Source organism: Protomyctophum bolini (assembly GCF_963924005.1).
Source record: "Protomyctophum bolini genome assembly, chromosome: 5".
Lineage (NCBI taxonomy): Eukaryota > Metazoa > Chordata > Actinopteri > Myctophiformes > Myctophidae > Protomyctophum > Protomyctophum bolini.
In genome coordinates, this window is record NC_137866.1 from 9,205,967 (window position 1) to 9,228,841 (window position 22,875).

Consider the following 22,875-nt stretch of genomic DNA (forward strand, 5'->3'; position numbering starts at 1 on the left):
TACAATAACATGGTTGGTTCTTGATATAATAGGCAGCCATAGGCTATTATTATTATGGTTTTTGCTTGATGCCACCGCACCGAGTCGTGTAGCTAAGCTAATTATTAAATAAGCTATAGCTTATTTAATAATTAGGCTAATGCTAAAAATAAAAAACGGGTTGGTTGGTGTCCACTCTGAACAGTAACACCAACACTCTCCGTTTGTGTGTGTGTATCCGTTTACTTTAGGCCATGGTAATGAGCATGCGTTTCTTATTTTACTGTCCAATTACAAGGGCCCTATTTGTGGACCATCTTGCTCCGTTACCATAAAGACATCCAATGTAATTACTGGCCCTGAATGTGGCACGTTTTTCTTTTCCCCCCTTTTTTTACAATAACCATTTCTGTTTTGGCCCCCCAATAGACACTGGGTTCTATGGGTTACTCCCATCATAAAGCCTTTGCCCCAGAGACAACCAACATCTGAAGAGACCACTTAATACTACTTCAACAGAATCTGGCAGGACAACAAATGAAAGGGACAAAGCCACCAATAAGAAAAACAAAACAAAATGGTATTTATTGTATATCATCTATGTACACATTTTGAACAAAATCAGAAAAAGATTTGCATGACATGAGTTTTTGAAACCTTTTAAGTATTATTTATGAACAGGACGTCTGATGGTAAAATATACCCATGGCAACAAACCAAACATGGACAGGAGCATTTGACATTTGGTTCACTTTACAACAGTCTTCCATTGCCATCTGAGCACCGTCTCAGCTACGCTCTGCCTGCTTAACGTTTCCACCCATGTTACAGTAGCAGCAACTTGACTGGGGTATTCACGCCCAACAATCAAAAAAAGAAAAGGGGGGACGGGGGACAGACAGAAGTAAGTAGGCAGAGGAAAAGACAAAGTCTAAAGCCTAATTTATACTTTGTTGCGAATCACGTTGCCTTTAAAATCAAGTTTTCTGTGACACGAAACGAGTATAAATTAGGCTTAATCTACTGTAATTCACCACCTCAGTGGAGACTGAGGTCCCAGTGTTTGAGACAGCATGCATAACAAGGTATTACCATGACATTTATTCTGGTTGTGTACAGACCCCTGGTTCAAGTGTTAATAATAACGTTACATAATGCTAACATCAACCCAAATCCATGGGACAGAAAATAGTGCAGAGCCCAAGAATGACAAACTGCCAGTGTAATACTTTCATCATCTTGTCTGCAAACACAGCGTTGCAAGCAGTTAGAGAGCTGCAGACCACAATGGTAGCACGAGAGCATGTGGTTTCACTTTACATGTGTCAATCTCAGAAGGCAATGGCTCTGAATCACATTTCACATCCAACAACAGTATATGCTTGCCCTGATCGAAACTGTGACATCCATCACATATCCGTATTTAAAAAGCCATTGGCGAGATTAGAATGGAAGGTTACATTGCGGTCCTTAATATTCCAGTGTCAACAAAAAAGAAAAAAGGAGATAGCTACCACCCAGAAGACAGAGTAACAGATTTGGTTTTACGGAGCTCTGAAAAGAACTCAACAGGCAAATTCCAACATATATATATATAAACAAAAAGTAGCTGCAGCAAAATGAACTGGGATCAGTAGTACCACCAAACCGCTAGTGGAGTAGCAAAATGACCAAAATAATCCAGCAGATGACAGTCCATTGCCTAGCACAGAAGATAAACCATGCAGACACATCAAGAAAACGACAGATGTCTTGTGTAGTACCATTCAAAAGTCACTGGTCAAAACAATCTGGTGCTTGTGACATTAAAAAAAAAAAGTTTATATACAAATCATATGTACCCATCATCAGTAGTATCTAATGTCAAGAGTCGAAGAAAAAAAAAACGCAGTGTCATTTACACAAAATTATATAAAATAAAAAAATCAGTATATTCAATTGCCATTTCATACGCCTCTTATTTGCTCAGTGTGTATGATGCCATCGTCTATTGTCTGAGATTACGACGACATCCTTAAATTGAAATAGTCTATTTTTTTACTTTGTTAACGTTCGGTGAAGATGTATGGAGTTACATTAAAATCAGACACCGGCTCGTCACATCTCATCTCATCTCATCTCACAGTGTGTTCATCAGTTATGACAATTAAAAATTATCAACAAATAAATAAGAAATAAAATCATCCCAAATACTATCCCTGCCACAGTTAAAATTAAACAGGAGTGAACCACATCAAACATGTGAAAGCTGCAGGCGGCCGCTGCACATGTGATGCAGACGCTACGAGTGAGTGCAACACATTTCCGTTTCTCCGTCTCTGTGGTGCTGTTCAATGTGGGGAGAACAGCACCATCCATTAACCACTTAAACCCCAGCATCCTTATGGTGTGTGTGGGGCTCGTTGTGGCTCCACAAGTTCACAACGAGCTTGTCGATCGGCCATTTTCAGCAAAAGCTTTCCCCCCACAATAATGACATTTTAAATACACCAGTATAGAGCCCGGAGGGACTCCGGTCGCCAATATGGGGTTTAAGTGGTTGACGCTCATCTTGCCAAGTGTCCAATAAGGGATGTTTGTTGCACAAACGGCAAGCTATCCCAGATGGCGACTGGCGTGCCTGTGGTCTCTTTGAGACACAGTAGTCTGCAAAACATATGACGCCTTTTTACATGGACTGAAAGATCCCAGTAGTAGAACAGTGCTTCAGCCTTCCCCTCCCCCCCCCCAACACATGTACACATTCACAACAAGAGAATGTGATGGTTGCCTGCAGGACAGGATATTCATTGATCTGCATTATTCTTCTTTTAACTTAACATAAAACCCACAAAACACATCTAGGAGTCTTCAGGACACGCTTTAGTCCATCGAGGTACTAATTCGTGAAATTCAGATGTAAAAAAGAATGAAACAGAATCCTGTCATTGTACAATAGCGATAATTCCTGCCATGGGAAATGAAAGAGCGGTGGGAGTGATGATGGCATTAGCAGTGGTAGTGCTGTAGTGTTGAGGCCCATGGAGAAGGGTGGGGTGGAGGGCTGGGTAGGAAGAGGAGGCAGCAGTAGTGGGAAAACACAAGGGATGGAGAAAAGGAAGAAGGGAGGGTGGTTCTCAGTAGTTTTGGCTAAAAAGGTGAGGTAGGCCTTGTCACAACTTGGAGTGTGGCTTTAAAACTGGCAGGGTTTTCACTTGCAGTCTTGTCTTTTTAGTGTTCTTTTTTATGTGGTTTTTGTGTTTTTTCCCCTCCTCTCAGCCCCTATACAGGAGTGTGGTGTGGTTGTGCGTCTCCAGCGTGCCTCGCTGCCCCGGCCGCTGTCGCCACCGACCCCTCCTCTCCCTCACATCTTGACATCCTCCTCCACGCTGAGCTGAGACAGAGTCTTCTTGATGCGCAGGGCGGTCAGTCTGGCTGCACCGTTGGCGTACCAACACTCCCTCATGATCTTCCCCATCACACGCAGTGACTGCACAGGAGGGAGAGACAACATAAGATACACAAGCAGGTATGTTGTATGTCTAGGACCGAATTAGTTGGCATCTATAGACCAATCACAAGTTTAACTCCTGCTGCTGCTGCTGCTACATGCTACACACATGGCTCAAGTTAGCACATCATTGGTCATACAGTATGTAGGCAATGTTCAAGATATGTACACATCAATGTAGCTCTTGCCTCTGTTAAAGCATGAAGGAAAGCAATTCTATACCTCATAGCTCTGCCACCAGTTGGGCACGTTGGGCCTTAGTCTCTGGTCACACACCACCTTCCTCATCTCCTCTATGGAGGGGTCAGAGGGCACCAGGTCAAAGTATGGCAGCTGGTACTCCTCGTGGATACCTTCAATTACAAGCAATAAAGCAAGTTCAAATCTCATGACATTGTCTGCGATTTGTGAGAACAGCGTGAAAGGAGACCCGTAGAATTATGATGTTTAGGCAATAATCATTCTAAACCAACACATAGCTAACCAGTGGAAGAAATCGCAGACGGAGGCTTTAAACCTTTGCTTTTACGAAATATCTGAGACAATTATAGTTTTCTGGAAGATGCTTCTGAATGTGTTCTATTGCCGAAATAGCTGAAAATTCAGGAACCTATAGATAGCCATTTTCGGGATGCTTCCAAATGACCGATATCAGTCGAGGGGACTGATAACTTTATTCCATGTGCACAGTAGAAAGCCTGCTCAGTTGGATTCAAGCTTCATCTTTTACCACTCCAGTCCAAGCAGATAAAGACAGGGTCCCCACACGTTTACCAATGAATTTTAAAAGGCCTTTCTGTTATTTTCCACCCCGTTTCCGTGACTGTATTAGAGAGCCTAACAAATGCCTATTAGACACATTTTGGGATTATTCTAGGGGGGGAAACTATAATAATAAATAACACACACGCACACACTTCCAGAACTTTTCCAGGCCTGAGAAACTTATTAGAATTTCATAACATCTCCAGGAATTTCATGACAGTGGAAGCTGTGTGCGCGCAAGTAAAACAGTGTATGCATGTCTCTTACCTCCAGCATTGCAGCGACGTGCTATCTCCCAGTACACCAGTCCCAGCGCGTAGATGTCGGCACACTTAAAGGAGTCAAAGTGCTTCATGTTGATGGTTTCATCCAGCACTTCTGGAGCCATGTACCTGGAAGGAGGTAGGACATTCCTTTATTAATAAGGGCTCTGCAATTACAGTTAAATTGATGAGCTTGCTGATTTTGCGAGATAACAAGACCATTAACTACGGTAGTCATGATCACAAGTCTTGATAATTTCGGGAGAAAAACTAAACAAAAACATATGTCCAAAATGAAATGTTCTGTTGCCGCAAAAAAAAAACCATGCAATTATGTGATGACGGCGCTAATATGGCACCGCGTAAAATGCACTGGAGCTATGCAGAATTTGGCAGATCACAGAGTAATCTGTGTTTATGTCTGTGAAGGTAAACGATTAGGGCTGTCACGATTATGACTTGCCAATTAATTAATTGTCACTCAAATAATTGAGATTAACGTATGAATATAAAAAATAATAATAAACACATTTCCGTTTGGCTTTAGGCTTCTTAAACAATAATAAATTGCAAAATGCGACTGCGATTATCTCAAGATAAGTGAGATTAGGCGACTATGTAATAATAGCGACAGGCCTATGTATGAAGGAGGAGGGAAAGCCGTACCTCTTGGTGCCCACACGCTGGTTAGGTGCGATGTCGATGGTGTCTGTGATGGACTCGTGGCGGACGGCGAGACCCAGGTCCGCTATGGCACACATGCCGTTCTTCTTTACCAGGATGTTCTTGGACTTCAGGTCTCTGTGAGCGATGCCGGGCTTACCTGCACGAAAATGCACTGTACTGAAATTGTCAGTTTCTAAAAGATATTTACTACCCAAAAAAATATCAACGGTCACCCAGTGATACAGAAATGTGTTTACTGCATATACTTGCATTTGTATTGTATTTTTATTTTTTTCTAGCCTCATAGTACATGGAGTTTGGACATACTCGAGTAGTTCACCCAAAAAACGACTTATTTTCGATCAATTACACATGTCATAAAGCCTTGAATTAGGGAAACATTTGGAGACATTTTATTAACCCTTACAGCACTAGCATTTGTTGAACAATTAGGATCTAATTCATAATTTTTTACCCATTAAAAAAAAGACAAATGGGGAGTCCCAGTCCACCCGGACGGGGAATTAGCAGCCACAACGTTACGTGCGTTATCGTGAACACACTTATAAATAAATTAATACATACAGAGATGCAATGACATTTAAGTTGACCAAAGTTTGGCGAAAGCCCGGTGGCTGCTGCTGCTATCACACACTAAACAGCTCTGGAGTGTAGGCTAATAATGGGGAAGAGGTTAGGAGGCCAGGGTTCCCCGTGGGATTTTATTTGTATTTTATCAGTTCACCATTAGCCGTTAGTGTTTGTCGGTTACCAATGTCTTAACGGCTAACGGTTGGACACCCCTACCTTGAATTCATGGATTTATTTTTGTTGCATTCCTAAGCCAATAAATTGATGACCGTGGGTGGTTGCTCAGTAGGAGAGTCTCCATCATGTGAACTACTCCTTTAACAATAACAGTTTTATTCCACATTGTGCTTGAAAGCCGAGTGCACGCTAAACACTTTTTACATTTTAAGTATAGCGTTGTCCATTGTACCGTCTTCCACTGTATACTGCCACGTAGTGGATGTCGAGTCCTGTTGTCAGTGACGTACTATTGCACTAGTATCAACGAAAGATAAGTACTACTGTCCTGGCTGGCAAATAAGATATTCTCATGAGCTTACCCTGAGTCCCGAGGATCTCCATATGCAGGTGTGCCAGGCCACTGGCAGCTGACAACGCCAGTTTGATCATGCCCTCGATGGTGACGGAGTAGTGGTTCAGGTAGTCAAAAAGAGAGCCGTGCTCATGGTAATCCGAGACCAGCCACAGCTGGGTCCATGTGCCATTATCTGACAAAGACAAAAGGGCAATGAGGACATAGTAAATGAACACTGACTACAGCAATTTCTGAAGCACAAGAGCCCTTTTATTTATTTATAGATAGATCTCAAGTAAAGTACAAATACCTCAAAATTGTAATCTAGTACATTTACTTAGTAGTAGTTCCTTTCCACCACTGCGTATACAATTATGTCTAGTATCGTACAGAATCACCAAAAAAGGTCCCAAGCACCTTTATTTTCCCCCCCCAAAATAAATGAACGACTCTGACCTTTATTGTCCGCGGCGATGAAGCCGAGGATGTTCTCGTGGCGCAGCATGATGGTCTGGTAGATCTCAGCCTCTCGGAACCAGGAGCGCTCCTCCCTGGAGGAGAAGATCTTCACAGCTACGTCTCCACCCCTCCACTTCCCCCGCCACACCTCGCCGAAACGCCCCTTCCCTATGATCTCCTGCAGCACAATGGTCCTGGCCACGGTCCGCTGCACAAACAGAGGCAGACCTGTAGGGGGCAGTAGACGCAAACAGACACACAAAGGTTACTACTAATGACTTCCATGAATGATGAGATGCACGAAGAAAAATAAATCCATTCTACATTATCACGGTTATAAAATAATCTGTCCACACACAAAAAACGAAATGGTAAAATTGCCAGCCTTTATACATGCAGCATTAAAATGCAACAAAACAGCATTTTATCCAATAATGTCTTAGCTGCAGCAGGCCTTCAGAGTGACCAAGTCATTTAATTGTACTACAACTACTGACCAGAGCCTGAACCAGAGGTGGACATGTCGTAGATGAGGTCCTGCAGGGTCTTGTCCTTGGCCAGGTAGAGGTGGTCACAGGAAGGGTCCTCCACCTCCAGCCTCTGCCTGTGGCTGTATGCTCGCTGGTGATATTGGAACACAAACACGCCCACCATCAGCAGCACGCACAGGAGGAACACTGGCCCCGCGATCACGGCTACCAGCTCCACCGGCCCCCAGGGGCCCCCGGAAACAGACCCCGCTTTTGTCGGCACTGAGAGAGTTGAGAGATGGAGAAGAGGGAGGGCAGAGAACAAACGATGAAGGTGACTCAGTCCAACAGATGGAAAATGAACTCTGTTCAGATGCCAGTGTTTCCGTTGCGTTATTGCAGGGGGCCTCACCAGGGACCTTGAGGTCGACACTGTTGCAGAAGTCGGCGTAACAGCAGTGCGTGTTCAGCAGGCCCTCGGCGCTCTGGCAGAAGAAGGGCTGCCCAGGAGGAACGAGGCTGTCCTGGTTGATGCAGATGCGCATGTGTTGCTCCTTCCCGTCGACGTAATACGTGGAGGCCATGCAGGCGCCGTCTGTCTCGCACTCATAGCCCGTCTTCTCACAGTTGGTGCAGTTACACCGCAAAGCTTTGGGCAGAGAGAGAGAGATAATGTTAGTGAGTGAAGCACAAACACAGAGCAAAATTAACTGATCACACTTGTGTGAAATGAGGGCTAGAGACGGGGAGTGACACGCAGAGAAGGCATTGGGACTCAAACCCGCGTCACACTGTTGGGCTACATTGTAGCCTAGTCTGGACCACTGCTGCTAGTGGTCCAGGCCGGCCGTTTTGTCCCGCTGGATCGATTAAAAAAAAAGATGGTCATGTCTGTTGGTTCATCCATCAAACACCTTGTTCCTAAACAAGATATCTTGAAAACTACTAGCTGGATTACTATGGAATTTGTTGTACTCTTTCATACTCCAGGCTGGAAGATGTACCCTTGTGATTTTAGTGAGCCATGGCCTTTCCTCCAGCAAAACCCAGTACCCACAGGCCACAACGTCCACTTGCACACAAGTATCTCAAAATCTAAGGCGTTAAGGACCAGCATGACCTCTAGGGGGCGGGGGCTGCATTTGATCATTTGTCTGTAAGATGAAAAAAACATATAGGCCATGATGTGTTATTTATCACTCCTGATTTATCATACTCGTTCCAATGCCTAGCAGTAGTGGTTACAAACCTGTACAGTTCTCAAATAGGTCCAGCAGGTGGCATGTTAACCCCACAACCCCAAACCTGCATCATGACAACTATTCAGTGTCCTGTTCTGTGGCACGGCATGTATGGCGTGCAGACACAGAGCCTGGAGTTTAGCAGCAGCCAGACAGCCCTGGCGGCCCTGAAATCAGATCCTCCACTGCAGATGAACCCAAACACACTGGGTGGAGATGGACCTGCCCAGTGGGACAGACAAAGTGAAACCCAACAAGGGGAGAGGGCTACTGCCAAATCCCCAATGCAGCATTTCTGCTCGCTTTCTCTCCTCCCGTCTCGCTCTCTTTTCAGACTGAGAGTGAGCTGCCGCCGTTAATGAGACAGGATTTTATTAAAACACAAAACACACTCCTGCATGGGGACCTATTAAAGCTGACTCAATGGGACTCCCGCTGCCACCATAATAAACAATGGTGGTCTATCTACACACTTAAATGAGGTTAGAGTCAGTAAGTCTGTGCGACTCTGCTACATCTAAATCGGAAACAGAGTAGGTTGAGCAACTTAGGAGGGCACAGTGCTGCACACTTGATTAGATTTGGAGTGAAATGTGATTTTGAGTCATGGCGCATATGCTTCTCATTCAAACTAAGGTTAACACAAATGACTTCTTCCTGGGTTCTCCACTCACAAATAAACTATGAAGCAAAGGCCAGGCAAGGATGGTTAATTGGTTACCGGGGGATAGCTTTTTCCATGGACAGAACACCAGAATTTATCGATTGAAAACTTCGTCAAAAACGGTGTAAACGGCACGGAAGTACAGGAAACACTTTGGCTGAAAAAGGTTAACAATGAAACAAGTCCTGGGGACTCATTTCCATCATGGTCCTAAGAGGAACCCAGTGGTAAATGAACTCAACTGCCTGACTGATAACAGTGTCTTTGAGTGAAGTGTGATAGGGCCAAGAGCTGATCCTCATTCAGAACAAAGCCCAGACCACTCACTAATCACCCTCTGGACATAGAAAAGTCAAGACCGCAGAACAAGTGGCAACTGGCAACTCATTTAAAACGCAAGGAGGAGACAAAAAACAGGGTGGATTCTCTGTCCTCGTTTAACCCATTAAAACCAGGAATTGCGGGAAAGCATCTGTCATTTTAGATTTTTGCGTTGGCTATTCAAAATAGCAGATATATTATATAAGCTTTTTGAAACATTTGAAAAAAATCTTGAAAGTGTGTGAACTACGGATTTAGAAGACATTTGTAGAATTGGCCTCAGGTCTGGGGTTAACAAAAAAAAAAGAAAAAAAGCTCTACATTGGTTGGACCCTTGACAATCCATGGCGGTGAGAGAAAGAAAAGGTTTTTTCAGGAGAGGGAGGATTCCACTAATCCTCTGTCTTTTCCTGTGGGTCTCTGTGACCAGATGAGATGAGATCACTCGTCTCCCATTTGTCCCGAGCTAGCTCCTCTCTCTCAAAAGATCTCAATGGTTTTTCACCGCTGGCTCCTTGGGAGCCATTTAGCCGTCACACAGTCAGGCTTTTGTCTCTCCTACCAAAATCACGCCTCGCGCTCGCTTGGCACACAGATTGCCCCATTGCCTGCGAGCAACTTCCAAGTGTCCAAAACCACAAGCCCTAGTGTCATCTGGGTGGTTCCCACACACTACAACTGTGGGAGTTTGCATTGTGGTGTGTGTGAGTGTATGTTTGCATGTAGTGTGTGTTTGCTGATGATACGTCTGTGCTTGTCCATCGAGCGGTAACTGGAATTATGAAAAGGGGGGTGGAGGGGTGAGTTCATCAGTGTCAAGGGAGTTCTAATCCGTGTGATGGTTAACTGTGCGTGTGTGAGAGAGAACCAGCGTTTGTGTGTATGTATATGCGTCTCTTTTTTTGTAAATGCCTCTCCCCTGGACCCCGAGCGGGAAAGTGGCAGGAACTTTTGGTGGAGCGCGTCCAAGTCCCCTACGGTTCGCATGCAGATGGAATTTCCTGCAGATTACAGAGAGGTGAAGCAGACAGGGCCTGATAAAGGGAGAGAAAAACAAGCCCTGTGCCACATCCCACTAATGTGCAGCCTAATGGAGCAAACAGTCTCACTTAAAAAGAAAAAGCAGAGCGGGACTGGATTAAGCTACACTACGCCGACTGACCGTCCAATCCGGAAGTCTCAACAGACGACCTCTTCGGTGCAGCTTCTGTTTTCATGGCATGTGTCCATTTACAGTGGACAGAGACGTTAAGAGCTGGGAAGTATATTATAAAATTGTGGATTTAACAACATTTAGAGGAAAGACACTATTGGACCTGTATTGAATAACGATGTCTGCTCCACAGTCCTCATACTGGAATGGAACACATGAGGTCACAAACATGCGGTCAGCTGAGATTATGATGGCAGTTATCATTCTTAAATTCCTCACTAGCTTGATCATCATTTCGTGGCATCAATATTTTTGGAGAAATACAAAGAAGAGGATATTTTCGATACAATATATTATTGATCCCCTCATCAGAAGAACAATGGGATTTAGGCTGAAAACAGGCATATTTTCCATTTAAGTTTCCAACAGTCCCTCCTAGTCTACTACTAAAAATACATAATCTCCCCTTACTGTCTAACTGTTTACTGTAGGCCTATTTATGCACATGAACACTAATCATTCCGTGTGGATTGGACCCAGACAGTGGCAACCCTGAACATCATTCTGCATGGATTGGGCCCAAACAATGCTGATCAGTTCATGTCAAAAGACCCAAACATCCACAGACACCAGCATGGTTCTGGGTTCTGGCAACAGTGGCTGTATTTTCTCAACTTATCCCCCCCTCCCACACTGTAAGGATCCATTTTGAACCCCCTCAAGAAACCCTGACGGACCCCACTTTGAGAACCACAGTCCTAGATTTTTTTTAGGGGCACTAGCCCCTCCAACGTCTGGCTTTCAGAGACATGGCGTCATGTAACAGCCAAGTCTATGGACCTTTAATGTCTTATTCATGCTCCCCCAAACATCTGCAAGCCCCCAAAAATCTGCATGCCCCTCGTGACAGCATGTGGCCGATAATACATGCCCCTCTCTTGACACAAACTGAGGGGCTATCGGATCGGTACTCTGTATCGACTCGACTGACAGTCGGTATCGGAATTGGGAAGAAAAAACTGGCATCCTTAATAAATGGTGGCCAACAGTCGTGGTTCGAGAGCACTGCACAAAGAACACACGGAAACTACTGTACTATATAATGTTTCGAGAATTCTTCATAAAAGTTACTGCAGGCAGGCAGGACTGATCATCCTCCTCCTCCTCGGGTAGAACTTACATGCTGTGCTATTTGAAGAGGATCAACACAGGAGAAACCAGAAAGTGACAGAGAACACTGTCAGACTGGTAACTGTATCCAACCAGTCAAGAATTGCTGATCTACAAGCTCTGGCTTCTAATTCTAAACCCTGCCATCTCCTTTCAATGGATTGACACACCACGTCTCCATTCACAATAAATGTTGCTGTGCTCCATGAAGTAGTTACGTTATGGATAATTTGGATATGATTTGGATTGTGATATTAACATAATGTTAAACTTAACATGATACTGTGATATCCTCACACCAAGTTCAAACAAATATATACCTTTAAAGTATATATTTACACAACAGTGTAAAAGGAGCCGTTGTGTTAAAGTAGCTATAAGCAATAATATGTCAAACTTTTAATGACTTTTTCTGTATTCAGACAGTCAGCAATGACTAAAACATTTAGTCTCTGTGACACATCTAGGGGCCACAATGTGCATTCAAAGATTTTCCTAGAAGCTTTGTCATTGGTCAAAAAAAAACCTGGTCGAAATGATTAACCAATTAGGAAGTAGGCAGGCCATAATAAAGCTTCTAGGAAAATCTTTGAATGCATATTGCGGACCCTAGATGTGTCAGAGACAAAATAAATGCTAGGGAGCTTTTTACCCATTGCTGGCTCTCTGAATACCAAAAAAAATAAAGTCATAACATTTTTGACATATTATTGCTTATAGCAGCTTTAATAGAGAACAGGTTACTTATTAAATCAAACTTTTTAATATTTCACCTTTGGCATCAGTGTAAATTAAAACCTAAAACATTTTTCCTCGAACACTAATAAAGCCAGTCGTCCATGCCATTTGACGTGCTCCGTGCTGTGATGTAAACTCCCCCCAATAAAAGACCATAGGTATTTACTACTCCAGTAATGGCGTTTTGTCCGACTTCCTCAACAACAGGCTGTTCGTCGCAAATGCAAATATCTTTCTCAGCCACAGCCTGGTTCAACTTTCCCCAACTGAAACAACATGCAGGCCAGGGCAGGTACACCGTCCGATTACCATAGTTCCTCCAACACTCGTAGCATAAATTGTATTTTCATTTTGCAAAATAGAAACGTCACACATCTATCTCATCAACGTTTTTCTAATTCAAGATTTCCCCTTTTGTTAAAAAAGTGGGCAAGACTCTCCAACATCGGGATCGGACCCAAAACTCTGATCAATGGTCGCCGCCCGCCCGGCTCTAAACATCACTTTATCAACTCTGGCCTGATCAGAGCAATAACAAACATGAAGACAGACAGACTAGTTCTACACAGATCTCATTCAGGAGCAATGAGACTGTGTGTGTGTGTGTGTGTGTGTGTGTGTGTGTGTGTGTGTGTGTGGTGGGACAGATGGTACACAGGCAGAGAGACCGAAGCTCAGGAAGGAAACCAAACATGGCTGAAAACACACATTCCCTTCCTCAAGTCTGCTGTGCATAGTTTGTGGTCTACCAAGAGTTTGGATTGTGGCATGTCATCTCTGTCTTCATGGCCTGCACTCAACTACTCCATCCATGTATGCTACTTCCACACAAACCAGCAGCAGCACAATTCCAAAGAACATGATGTGATTTCATCGTAATGGCTTGTGCCAGAAATAAATGGAAACTGAAAGCTCTTTTCTGAGAAAAAGAACACTGGCATATCACCCATTCGAATAATGGGCAAATAAGGAATCATCAACCACCAGCATTTACTCAAATGCGATGTTGTTTGCATAGTGCTCTGCATATCTCACCGGATTCAGCATCTCTTGTAAAAAGATTTACAAAGCTCGACTTGCGGGACTAATATCTAGCCTAAATACACATGGATCTGAGGAGAGGACCCGGCGTGTGGTTTTTGAGTGAACTCTGCTCTTGAATCCACATAATTGGTGGCCTTACACTGGGCCTTTGTGTGGAGATTAGGCCGACATGTGGAGGGATTGGACTGGCCCTGTCTGAACAAAGAGCAGAGCGAAGCCGCAGGGGTGGGTGGGTGCGAGAAGCATAAAGGGGGAGGAGCCACAACTCAGGAAGGAAAAGGGGGTAACAGTAACAACCCCCCACTTCTGTTTTAGGGCTGCTTATGGCCAGACAGGAACGGTGGTGCGGGTGTCAAATTTGCGGCGGGGAGGGGGGGGCTGGTTAGGGGGGGGACCTTATGGCAACTCCCACCCGCAATAGGGTTTTGTCCCAAGTGACCAGCTGTAGCCATCATTAAAGCCCAGTCTAGACTTTGACTTAGGGGGAGGGGGAAAATGGGACAAGGGAAAGGGGAACAGGAGAGAATGCAGCACATAGAGAAGTGGTTTGAGCTGCTAGTGTGAAGTTCCTATCATTCCGTTCGTGTCGAGACAGGAAATGGCAGACACAGTGAGGAAGGGATTAATAAAACATCATTCCGCTTCCCTAATTTGGAGGAGAAGAAAGCAGAGTGGGAGATGCTAAAAACCACAATAGTGTTATCTTTAAGCAGCCTCTGACCTCCATGACTGTGTTGTGTTAGGGTGTTACTCAGACCTACTCACATGGAGCAACTCTGTCACAACAGAGGTGAACCATCCAGTGTGATAAGATGAAGTCACTGGAACATATTTCAAGGCCCTCTTGGTGCTGAACAGTGGGGGGAGGGTCTTGGTGCTGAACAGTGGGGGGAGGCAAGGTTACACAAACAGTGATTTTCCGGGGGCTAAGGGAGAGCAGCCAGGGAGAGGGAGAGAGACAGTCGCTGCATGCATGCCTGGCGTGTACCGGGAGCAGAGCACCATTACCAAAATGCACTGGCTGAAATTAGATCCATACAGATACCAGACTGAGAGCTGATCAAGACAAGCAGACGCCACCAGACTGCACGAGTCGCGGACACACACACACACACATCTGCCCTAATCAATGCTGGGGAAAGAGGAAAGTCATTACCTTTGTCTGCATCCCAGGGTCAGATTACTGATGTGATTCTGATGTAAAGCCTCTGGGGCTGAGCCACTCATACTATATCTCTACCAACCACTGCCCTCAGGGCTACCTCCTTCATCCTGCCTATACCCAACCCCCCACCGTGGCTGCCCGGCTGGATGAATTCAAAGGCATATCAGTGAAAGCATGGGCTCAAGCTAGGCTTTTGAGCAGGTGTTCAAATTCTCAAACTGGTATACGGAATCGCCTGCAGAATATCCCGGCTATAGCTTAGTTAAGCTATACGTTTTTGTCTTCCGCATTCAGCTTCACAAGCATAGAGCCCGTTTAACACTGTTGTTAATAATAATACAGGTGAGACGGCTGGCTGTCTTAAATTAAGATTTATGACGTACACATTTTGGCTGATACGATATGGTGTTAGTTAGTCTGGTAAGCAAATAAAACTATGGGATATATACTTTTACCTAGAGAACCTTTAAGGAAAGCTAACATTTGAAATATTTCAGGTAAATATTCAGTTTCACAGATCCTGCCCTTCAAATGTATTTCTCGTGCTACTTAAATTTTACAAGCTAGAAGCATGTGAGCTCTTTGGAAGAACTAATGTCAAAATAGATGAGGACATTGTATGAAATGAATGGGCACTGAGAGACAATCAAATCTGTATGGTGTTGGCAGGAGTGTTGACCAGAAGTCCAGAACACTTTTTAAACTTGAAAGCGTTGTTGGAAATTTTCTCTGCAAAGCTCCACAGGTTGGTTTTCATGATACTATATTACAAATATGTTCTTTCAAAACAATGTTAAGATAGGTCCATGTCAAGTTGGGGGTGCAGCCAGCTGCCCACATCTATTTTAGTGTTGTGAATGAAGCATGAAATGCGAGCCTATTTATTTGGGTTTTGCTTCGATCAAAAAGGGTGGCTCGTGTGGCAAGATTGCATAATAAAACACATACATAAGGATAGTCCTTCTTGCAGCTGACCCGGGTTCGAATCCCACCCGAGGCCGTTTCCTGCATGTCATCCCCTCATGACCTTCCTATCACTCGCTCACTATCAAAACGAAAGCTGCAGAAAATACATTTGCTTTTTCAGAAAGGTAATTTGAGAATTGTGAAAAGGAAGGGATGTCCGCACACCGTTTCACTGCTCCCAGGGAAATTTTTTTATTGGTACAACGTTTCGACCCATGTGGGTCTTCGTCTGGTTTGACGAGCACCTGTAGAATTTCTGGAGATGTGCGTGCTTCCTGTTGGATCCCATCTCCAATTTGATAATTGCTCACATTTTACGAACAACATATACACACAGAGCCGAGGGACGGACGGACGAGCATGCACACAACTTTGAACTCGTTTGTTTTTCCAGAGTATTCAACAACAAGCCAACATTTCTTTGGTGTATACATTTGGGGGAATGTGCATCAGATTGAGTGACAGAATTGGTCTGGTCGACTCTGGTGTCTCTACTTATTAAGCCCTGGCTCAAGTATGTGTGTAAACTTAATGCTAAAAACAATTATAGACATACATAGTATTTATAATGATAAATGCATCAAAAAAAAAAATAGGATTAGGGATGGGAATTATCGATTAATTGATACGTTTTCATAACCTTATCGATCGATTAACCGGTTAGTTGATAATAAGTATCTTAATTTTCTAACCGAAATCTACACTTTGCTGACATAGTATATCAGATATACAGAGAATACAAAAGGCAGAATACAAAAGGCATATTATATTCTTAATCAAATATTTTTGATCCCTTGCAATACAGGGCCAGGCAACAGCATCCTTGTTTTGAATTTGAATACAATTAAATGAAAACTGTCACATCACAAAAGCAGACGTTTCTGTGGCTACCAAGGTATTTCTAACCGACCCACGTGTGCGTTCCTCAACACGCGCAGACAGCACAGAAAACCACCCAATGATAGAGCCGCAGATGTTTTTATAATGTATTAACAGTTAAGTTTAATTGATTCATTTCTTAACAGAGATTAATGATTAACTATTACCATCCCTAATTAGGATTATATGGCCATATTATTGGGATCGTTTTTGGGGGTGGGCTGGCTTATTTCTCTCACGAGAGTTGGCAACACTGTGCCAAACCCTGGATCTTGGCATTCGATGTAGAACAGAGGTAGACTGCACACCTTTCAGCACAGAGCAGGTCTAATCTACATTCCAATAGGTACTAGGATGATACCTTTAATGAGTCAAAAACCAAAACAAACTAATCAAACCTGTACAAACTACAAAGACATGGAATGGAGGACAGGTATCAGGTTTAAGACATTAACTCGCATAGCTACCAGATCTGTCTAGGTGTACAGTAACCTAATTACATTCAAATAATTTCAGAGAAAAGGCGTACAGCATCTGCTGACAAAATGAACGCCGTTGCTTGCACAGTTGCACACCGACTCCAGCAAGCAGCAACAACTTCTACGTTGTTTTTGGTTGATGAGAACACACTCTCCCCAGTCCCCAATTTCCAAAGACAAAGTGGCCAGAGTAAGTAAACGTAGGAAACGTGGGACAAGCAACGGTTAGTTGTGGGAGGAACGCCTTGTGGTCCGACAGCAGCAGGCCTAATAGTGGAGCCGGGTCAGTCGGAGGCTATGATGTCTGCTCCAGCAATTAGGACCCCATGCCTCCGGGCCAGCGGAGGTCATTAGCCGCACTGGTCATTATGGGGTATGTGTGTGTGTGTGTTTGGGGTGGTGAGACAACTCTGACCCAATTCTGGCCCAATGCCATGCAGTCCCAAATGCTGTTAAACAAACGATGATGATCTTGCATTGGTAACTGAACATCAATGATAATACAACCACCACCACCAATTGGCAGAACACGGGCAACCGAAATGTTTTCACATGACTTCCTGGATGCTTGTGGGAGGCCTCTGTAGCTAAATTGTGGATAAAAGTATGAACAGCAAAGCTCCAGTAGCTAAAACATTATTTAGAGAGACGGGAATGGCACAGAACACACTCCAACCCCTGGAGCCTAGTTGAGAGCAGCAGTCGCTTCTTCAGCATGTAGCAAAATGGTCTATTTATGCCCTCCTCTTTAAGAATTCTATTCTTCATACAAACACAATTTTTAAATCATAAAATGAAATACATTTTTCAATCCTTTACAGTACATTCCCTTTGCTTGATTACTTAGTACAACACATTTCTGACTTTTTACAGGTATACTATATAAAGCACTTCCAGCTGAGTTGTACAGAATGCGCACCAGATACGGTTTTCCTCCTTACAAGTTTTGTAAATTAGGGACTTCTGCCTGGTTATACTCACTCACCTTCTCTTTAATTACACATTGGGGGAGTGACAAAAGGTAGGCAGGAGTACTGGCTGGAATTTACAACAGCCGGACTACATAAAGAACCTGAGGGAAAGCCCGAGCGTTCAACCAAAGAGCTTCCTCTGACCCAGCAAAACACAATCCGTTCTAAAGTCTTCCTCACCTCCCCAGGGTGACAGAGGGCAAACGGAAGCAGAAGTGGGTCCACAGATAACAAAGTACAGATTAAATTCTGATAATGCACCCAGGTCTATTGTATATGAGAGAGTAAAACGAGAGAGGCAGAGAATAAGAGGGACGCGCCCTGCCCCACGGCACTCGATGTAGTTTACAGTGCTCATATTGCACTGCTTCTCTGTTCAGTCCCGACTGCGTCACACAGGCATGTGTATGGCCTGCATCAGAAAAGTTGTCAACAGCACATGATAGATCTGTCAAACCTTATGAGCAAAACTAGAATTCCCATGCCGTCATAAACTCATCAATAGGTTGAAATCTGTGTCCGCCTACAATACTTTTGGGTTTTGTCTGGTTTCAGCCCCGTCATGGTGTAATCCATTATGTGGTGTGAAACTGTGGCTCCAGACAGACTCACGGGCCTCGTTGCACTGCACAGCAGCCTCGACCAGCTGGACAAACCCATCATCAGCCCCGTCTCCTTGGGCCACATAAACCCCCCCCCCCCCCCCCCCCACACACACACACACACACACACACACACACACTTTCTCTCTCACACTTCACTGTAAAGTTGGAGAGTAACCCAGCCAAAAAGTAACAGTCCACTATTGTGCGATTGCAGCATGGACTACCTTTATTTTCCCCATGTATCTTAACATGATTAATTGACCAACCTTGGTGGTGTACCGTGCCCTTATCTAAACCTAAAGGGGGAGGACTTCTTATCTCAAGATTCTTGGAAGGAGGATGACTCATCGATTGAGACACAATATACATACTAAGATGGATGGCACAACATTCACTCTGGATATTTACACTGGCTGCTAGGGTTAATTTCTTTTTTTTTTTACATTTTCAGTTCTCACTTCTCTCCTGTGTGGCAAGTTGCAACAAGGCAAGGCAGCTTCAAATGCGAAGATCACAGGCAGAGTAGAAGAACGTCATGTCCCCGTGTCTCAAATAAAAACCCTTTGAGACTAAATGGAAAAGTGAGATGAACCTCTGGAGAAAGTCACAAATCAGTACAAAAACAACATTCCCACAGCAGTGTGTGTCTGCGTATTAGTAGTTTTGGGCTTGTTTTTCTGTTAAGTAAGTTGCTTGTAAATATTGGTAGTTTGGGCTTGTTTCTTAAGTGTAGTTTAGTTTGAACCCACTTCTTAATGGTTAAACCAATGGTTCTCAAACAGTTTCATGTCAAGGTGGACCCCCAAATGAATATGGATTTGTTCACCGACCCCCATCTGAAAAGATGTTGTGCCAGGGACCACCATACATCATGTGTGTAATGTGTATTTAAAAAAAAAAGACAATTATTTTCTAGATTAAAAATAAGTAAATAGCAGATCTACAAGCTCACATCGCATTTTCAAAAAGCTGTGTGTGTGTGTGTGTGTGTAGTTGCTTCTGTTGGGCTTGTTTTAGAGCCGGTTGCTAGTTTCTCCCGCAAAACCATATGCCTGTAATACAGATCTCTCACTTCATTTATTCTGTGAGTTGAGCATCAGCTGTTCGGTGCAGACAGACAGGGGGAATGAGACTATGGTAGCCCCATAACTGGCGCCTGAAAAGACCCCACTTGCCACATTTCCATCACAATGAACCCAGACCTCAACTCCGACTTCTGTCTGGGCTGGCTGAATGCATGGTTGTTGTCACCCTATGCCAGCATTCACTTTCTGCTGGAGGCCACTAAAGCGCCCCTTTCTCTGGTCCTTTTTACAAATGGACACCCAATGGAGGGGGGTCCACCACTGCCACAGTGCCACTGTTTACTTGCACAACCACATTTTGTCCAGTGAAGAGGGCCCCATTGGGTGGTTTTCCCCCTTCAATGCGACGTTGACAACACTGGGGAATATTGTGACTGATAATGCAAGATATCAGCCATATAGGCTTAGGCTTTACAAAACAATATCATATCGTCTTGTAGCCGCTACAAGACGATCTGATATTGTTTTGTAAACATCAAGCACAACATCCCGGCCACAGATAACTTTGACAACAACAGAAGGGAGACGGCAGGCGTGTGTGTATGGATAATATTGCCGTTAGAAACACTACAGACTTTGTTTTCCGATTGCATCCAAAAACAAAGATACGGAAGGATTACTTATTATTTATAACTAGCAGCCCGTCGGCAACGTGCATGTAGTATCGTTTATTATTTATTGTCCAGCACAACATTACATTGGGTACATAATACTTGGACCGCAATGAAGCATTTGTTTACGACTCACACCCATTAAATATAAAGCTTTACTACTGCTCTAGCGTGCAAGTTAGATTAATTAGCAAGCTAGCTGAAGTTAGCTGCTGAAACCAAACAGTCCTGTGTTCGATCGCTGGTTGGCGTGGTGCTTCGAAACAAATGTTTTTGGTATAATAAGACACTTTTATGTTGACACTTCTAATTCCACAAGGCAAGTAGTTAAAAAAAAAGACATGAAAAAAAGGTCTCCAGCCCAGGAGAGTCACTCTCTCCGTCTCAATAACAAAAAGATTAACACGTTTAACGGGCCAAGACAGACGTACAGACAAGACAGAACCGGACTAGTGTCTGATTTATGCTACAATCAGCAGTCGTTTAACGTGCACGGGCTAGCTTAGATAACGTTAGCCACCATATACATTAACACACAGAGCAGCGCCATGATGATGAGCGACAACAGGCGATGCCCGCCCCGGTCGGTGAAAACACCGAGACACAAAAGAGGTTAGTTCCTTCCAACCCGCCCCGGCGTCCAACACTGAACTTACCGTCGCCGACGGCCGCCAGCCCGGCCAGGGCCAGCAGCAGCGCTAGGGTCGTTGGTTTTACAGTCATTTCTTCTTCTGAATTCCCATCTTCTTACACGTGAAAATGCGTTTTTTTGTATGTGTCTCTCGTTATCAACACCGCCGAGCAGCGACCTGAAGGCTGAAACACAACCACAAACCGACCACACATCTGATCTGAGTGATCACACACACATACACACACAGCAGCGAACCAGGCCAGTGACGTCCTTTAAAGGGGCGTGCGTGCGTTTTTAAAGGGGAGGTCGCTTGCCAAAAAGAGCAGATTTACAAGCAAACAAACGCGTCGTGATCGTAAATAATACTACACCAATTAATGATAACTGTAATAAATAATAACGCTTTGTTTAGGCCCATTATAGGGTTGAAACAATATCATATCTGTCATTTGACTCTATACTACTCTGATAATGACATTAATAAAATATTAATTTGATGATGGGATTTCGAGTGGAACTCCGAGCAGATCTTTTCAGTTTTCAGAGATAATTATAAAACTGAAACCAAAGAAGACGGAAAAAATCAGGCTCATGAGGACATTTCCTGCAGGGAAGAACAGATAAGCTCTGCTGTAACAGTAATGATGTTCACTGCACTGCTGAAATGTTTACCCAGTGCTGAATTAACTGTAATCAATTACCATGAAGAGAAACTCATGATTCTAATTTTTGCACGACCTACATGTGGAAAACTTGGCTTTTTAAGTCAAACATCACATGTTCTTTTATAATACAAAACGAGGGGGTGGGGAGGTGGCATAAATAAATCTACCCTGATGTTTTACTAAAGAAGTCTGGTAATCAAAATGTACTTGAATCAAAATGTACTTATATATTAAAGTACCAAAGGTATATACTCAGTAATTATGCAGAATATTTGTCCCGTTTCACTATCATATAGGATAGGCTACCGGTATCGAAATGTTCTTTTTTCTTTCTTTTTTTTTTTTAATAGCAGATCTAATCAATTGTAGGTCAGCTATATTCAAAATCGTCAAAGTTATAGGGCTTAAACTTTGTTTTGTAATATTAATCAAAATCTACAAAGTAACGTAAATAAATATGCAGTGAATTAGAAGTAAAAGTAAACGTATAGTGCAGTACTTGAGTAGCCTACTAAGTACATACTAAGTACATACTAAGTACATACTTTCTGCCACTGGCCAATACTTTTGTCTGCTTTATACTATAGACTTGGCCTGGGCCGTGGCTCAGCGGTCCAGGCACCTTGGCCTGGGCCGTGGCTCAGCGGTCCAGGCACCTTGGCCTGGGCCGTGGCTCAGCGGTCCAGGCACCTTGGCCTGGGCCGTGGCTCAGCGGTCCAGGCACCTTGGCCGGTAGCCTGGAGCCTGGCAGTGTGCCGCGGGTTCGACTCCCGATCCTGACGGCCCTTACTGCATGTCACCCCCCCCCCCCCCGTCTCTCTCCCCATTTCCTCTCAGCCTATACTGTCTGTCCCTCTATAAAAAATATAAAATAAAATAAATAGCTGTATACTTAGACTGCCTATTTGAATCAAATGCCTCTGATGGAAGATTTGGTAAACACTGCAGAACGTCACCTCTGACAGAAAGAGGACAGATAGATAGATAGGCCGTTATGTATTGGGGTTGGGGTGCATTGGGGACTTTATCAGTGCCTGCTGTTATCACCTAGCTGCCCTCTCTTGGTAGTATGGACTACTCTCCACTGCTGCCTGCCCTATCCCAACGTCTAATTGGGTCTGCTTAGTTTCCAATAGCGGCTTTATATCTGTCCATTATCGGCCCTGTCCAATTTATCTCCACATTTCCTCAGCCGTGCACTGTCTGCTGCCCCCCAAAATCCCTTCCGTCTCACCCCCAAGCGTCTCGCTGAGCAATGGCGAGGGCCACGGGGGGAAAGAGAGACAA

General features: G+C 44.0%; 1 protein-coding gene across 2 annotated transcripts; it reads right to left on the reverse strand.

Moving 5' to 3' along the window:
* Window positions 1-538: 538 nt before the first annotated feature.
* Window positions 539-21,130, reverse strand: acvr1ba (activin A receptor type 1Ba). 2 transcript variants are annotated; one of them, XM_080763109.1, is made up of 9 exons: window positions 20,946-21,130; window positions 7,610-7,846; window positions 7,225-7,479; window positions 6,725-6,955; window positions 6,294-6,461; window positions 5,164-5,320; window positions 4,502-4,626; window positions 3,692-3,822; window positions 539-3,448 (listed from the first exon to the last, which is right to left on the reverse strand). In XM_080763109.1, exons 1-9 carry the CDS (start codon window positions 21,010-21,012, stop codon window positions 3,323-3,325), a joined length of 1,497 nt encoding a protein of 498 aa, XP_080619235.1. In that variant the 5' UTR covers window positions 21,013-21,130; the 3' UTR covers window positions 539-3,322. The 2 variants fall into 2 exon arrangements, with proteins under 2 accessions (XP_080619235.1, XP_080619234.1); XM_080763108.1 differs by having other exon boundaries at window positions 5,164-5,335.
* Window positions 21,131-22,875: the final 1,745 nt, after the last annotated feature.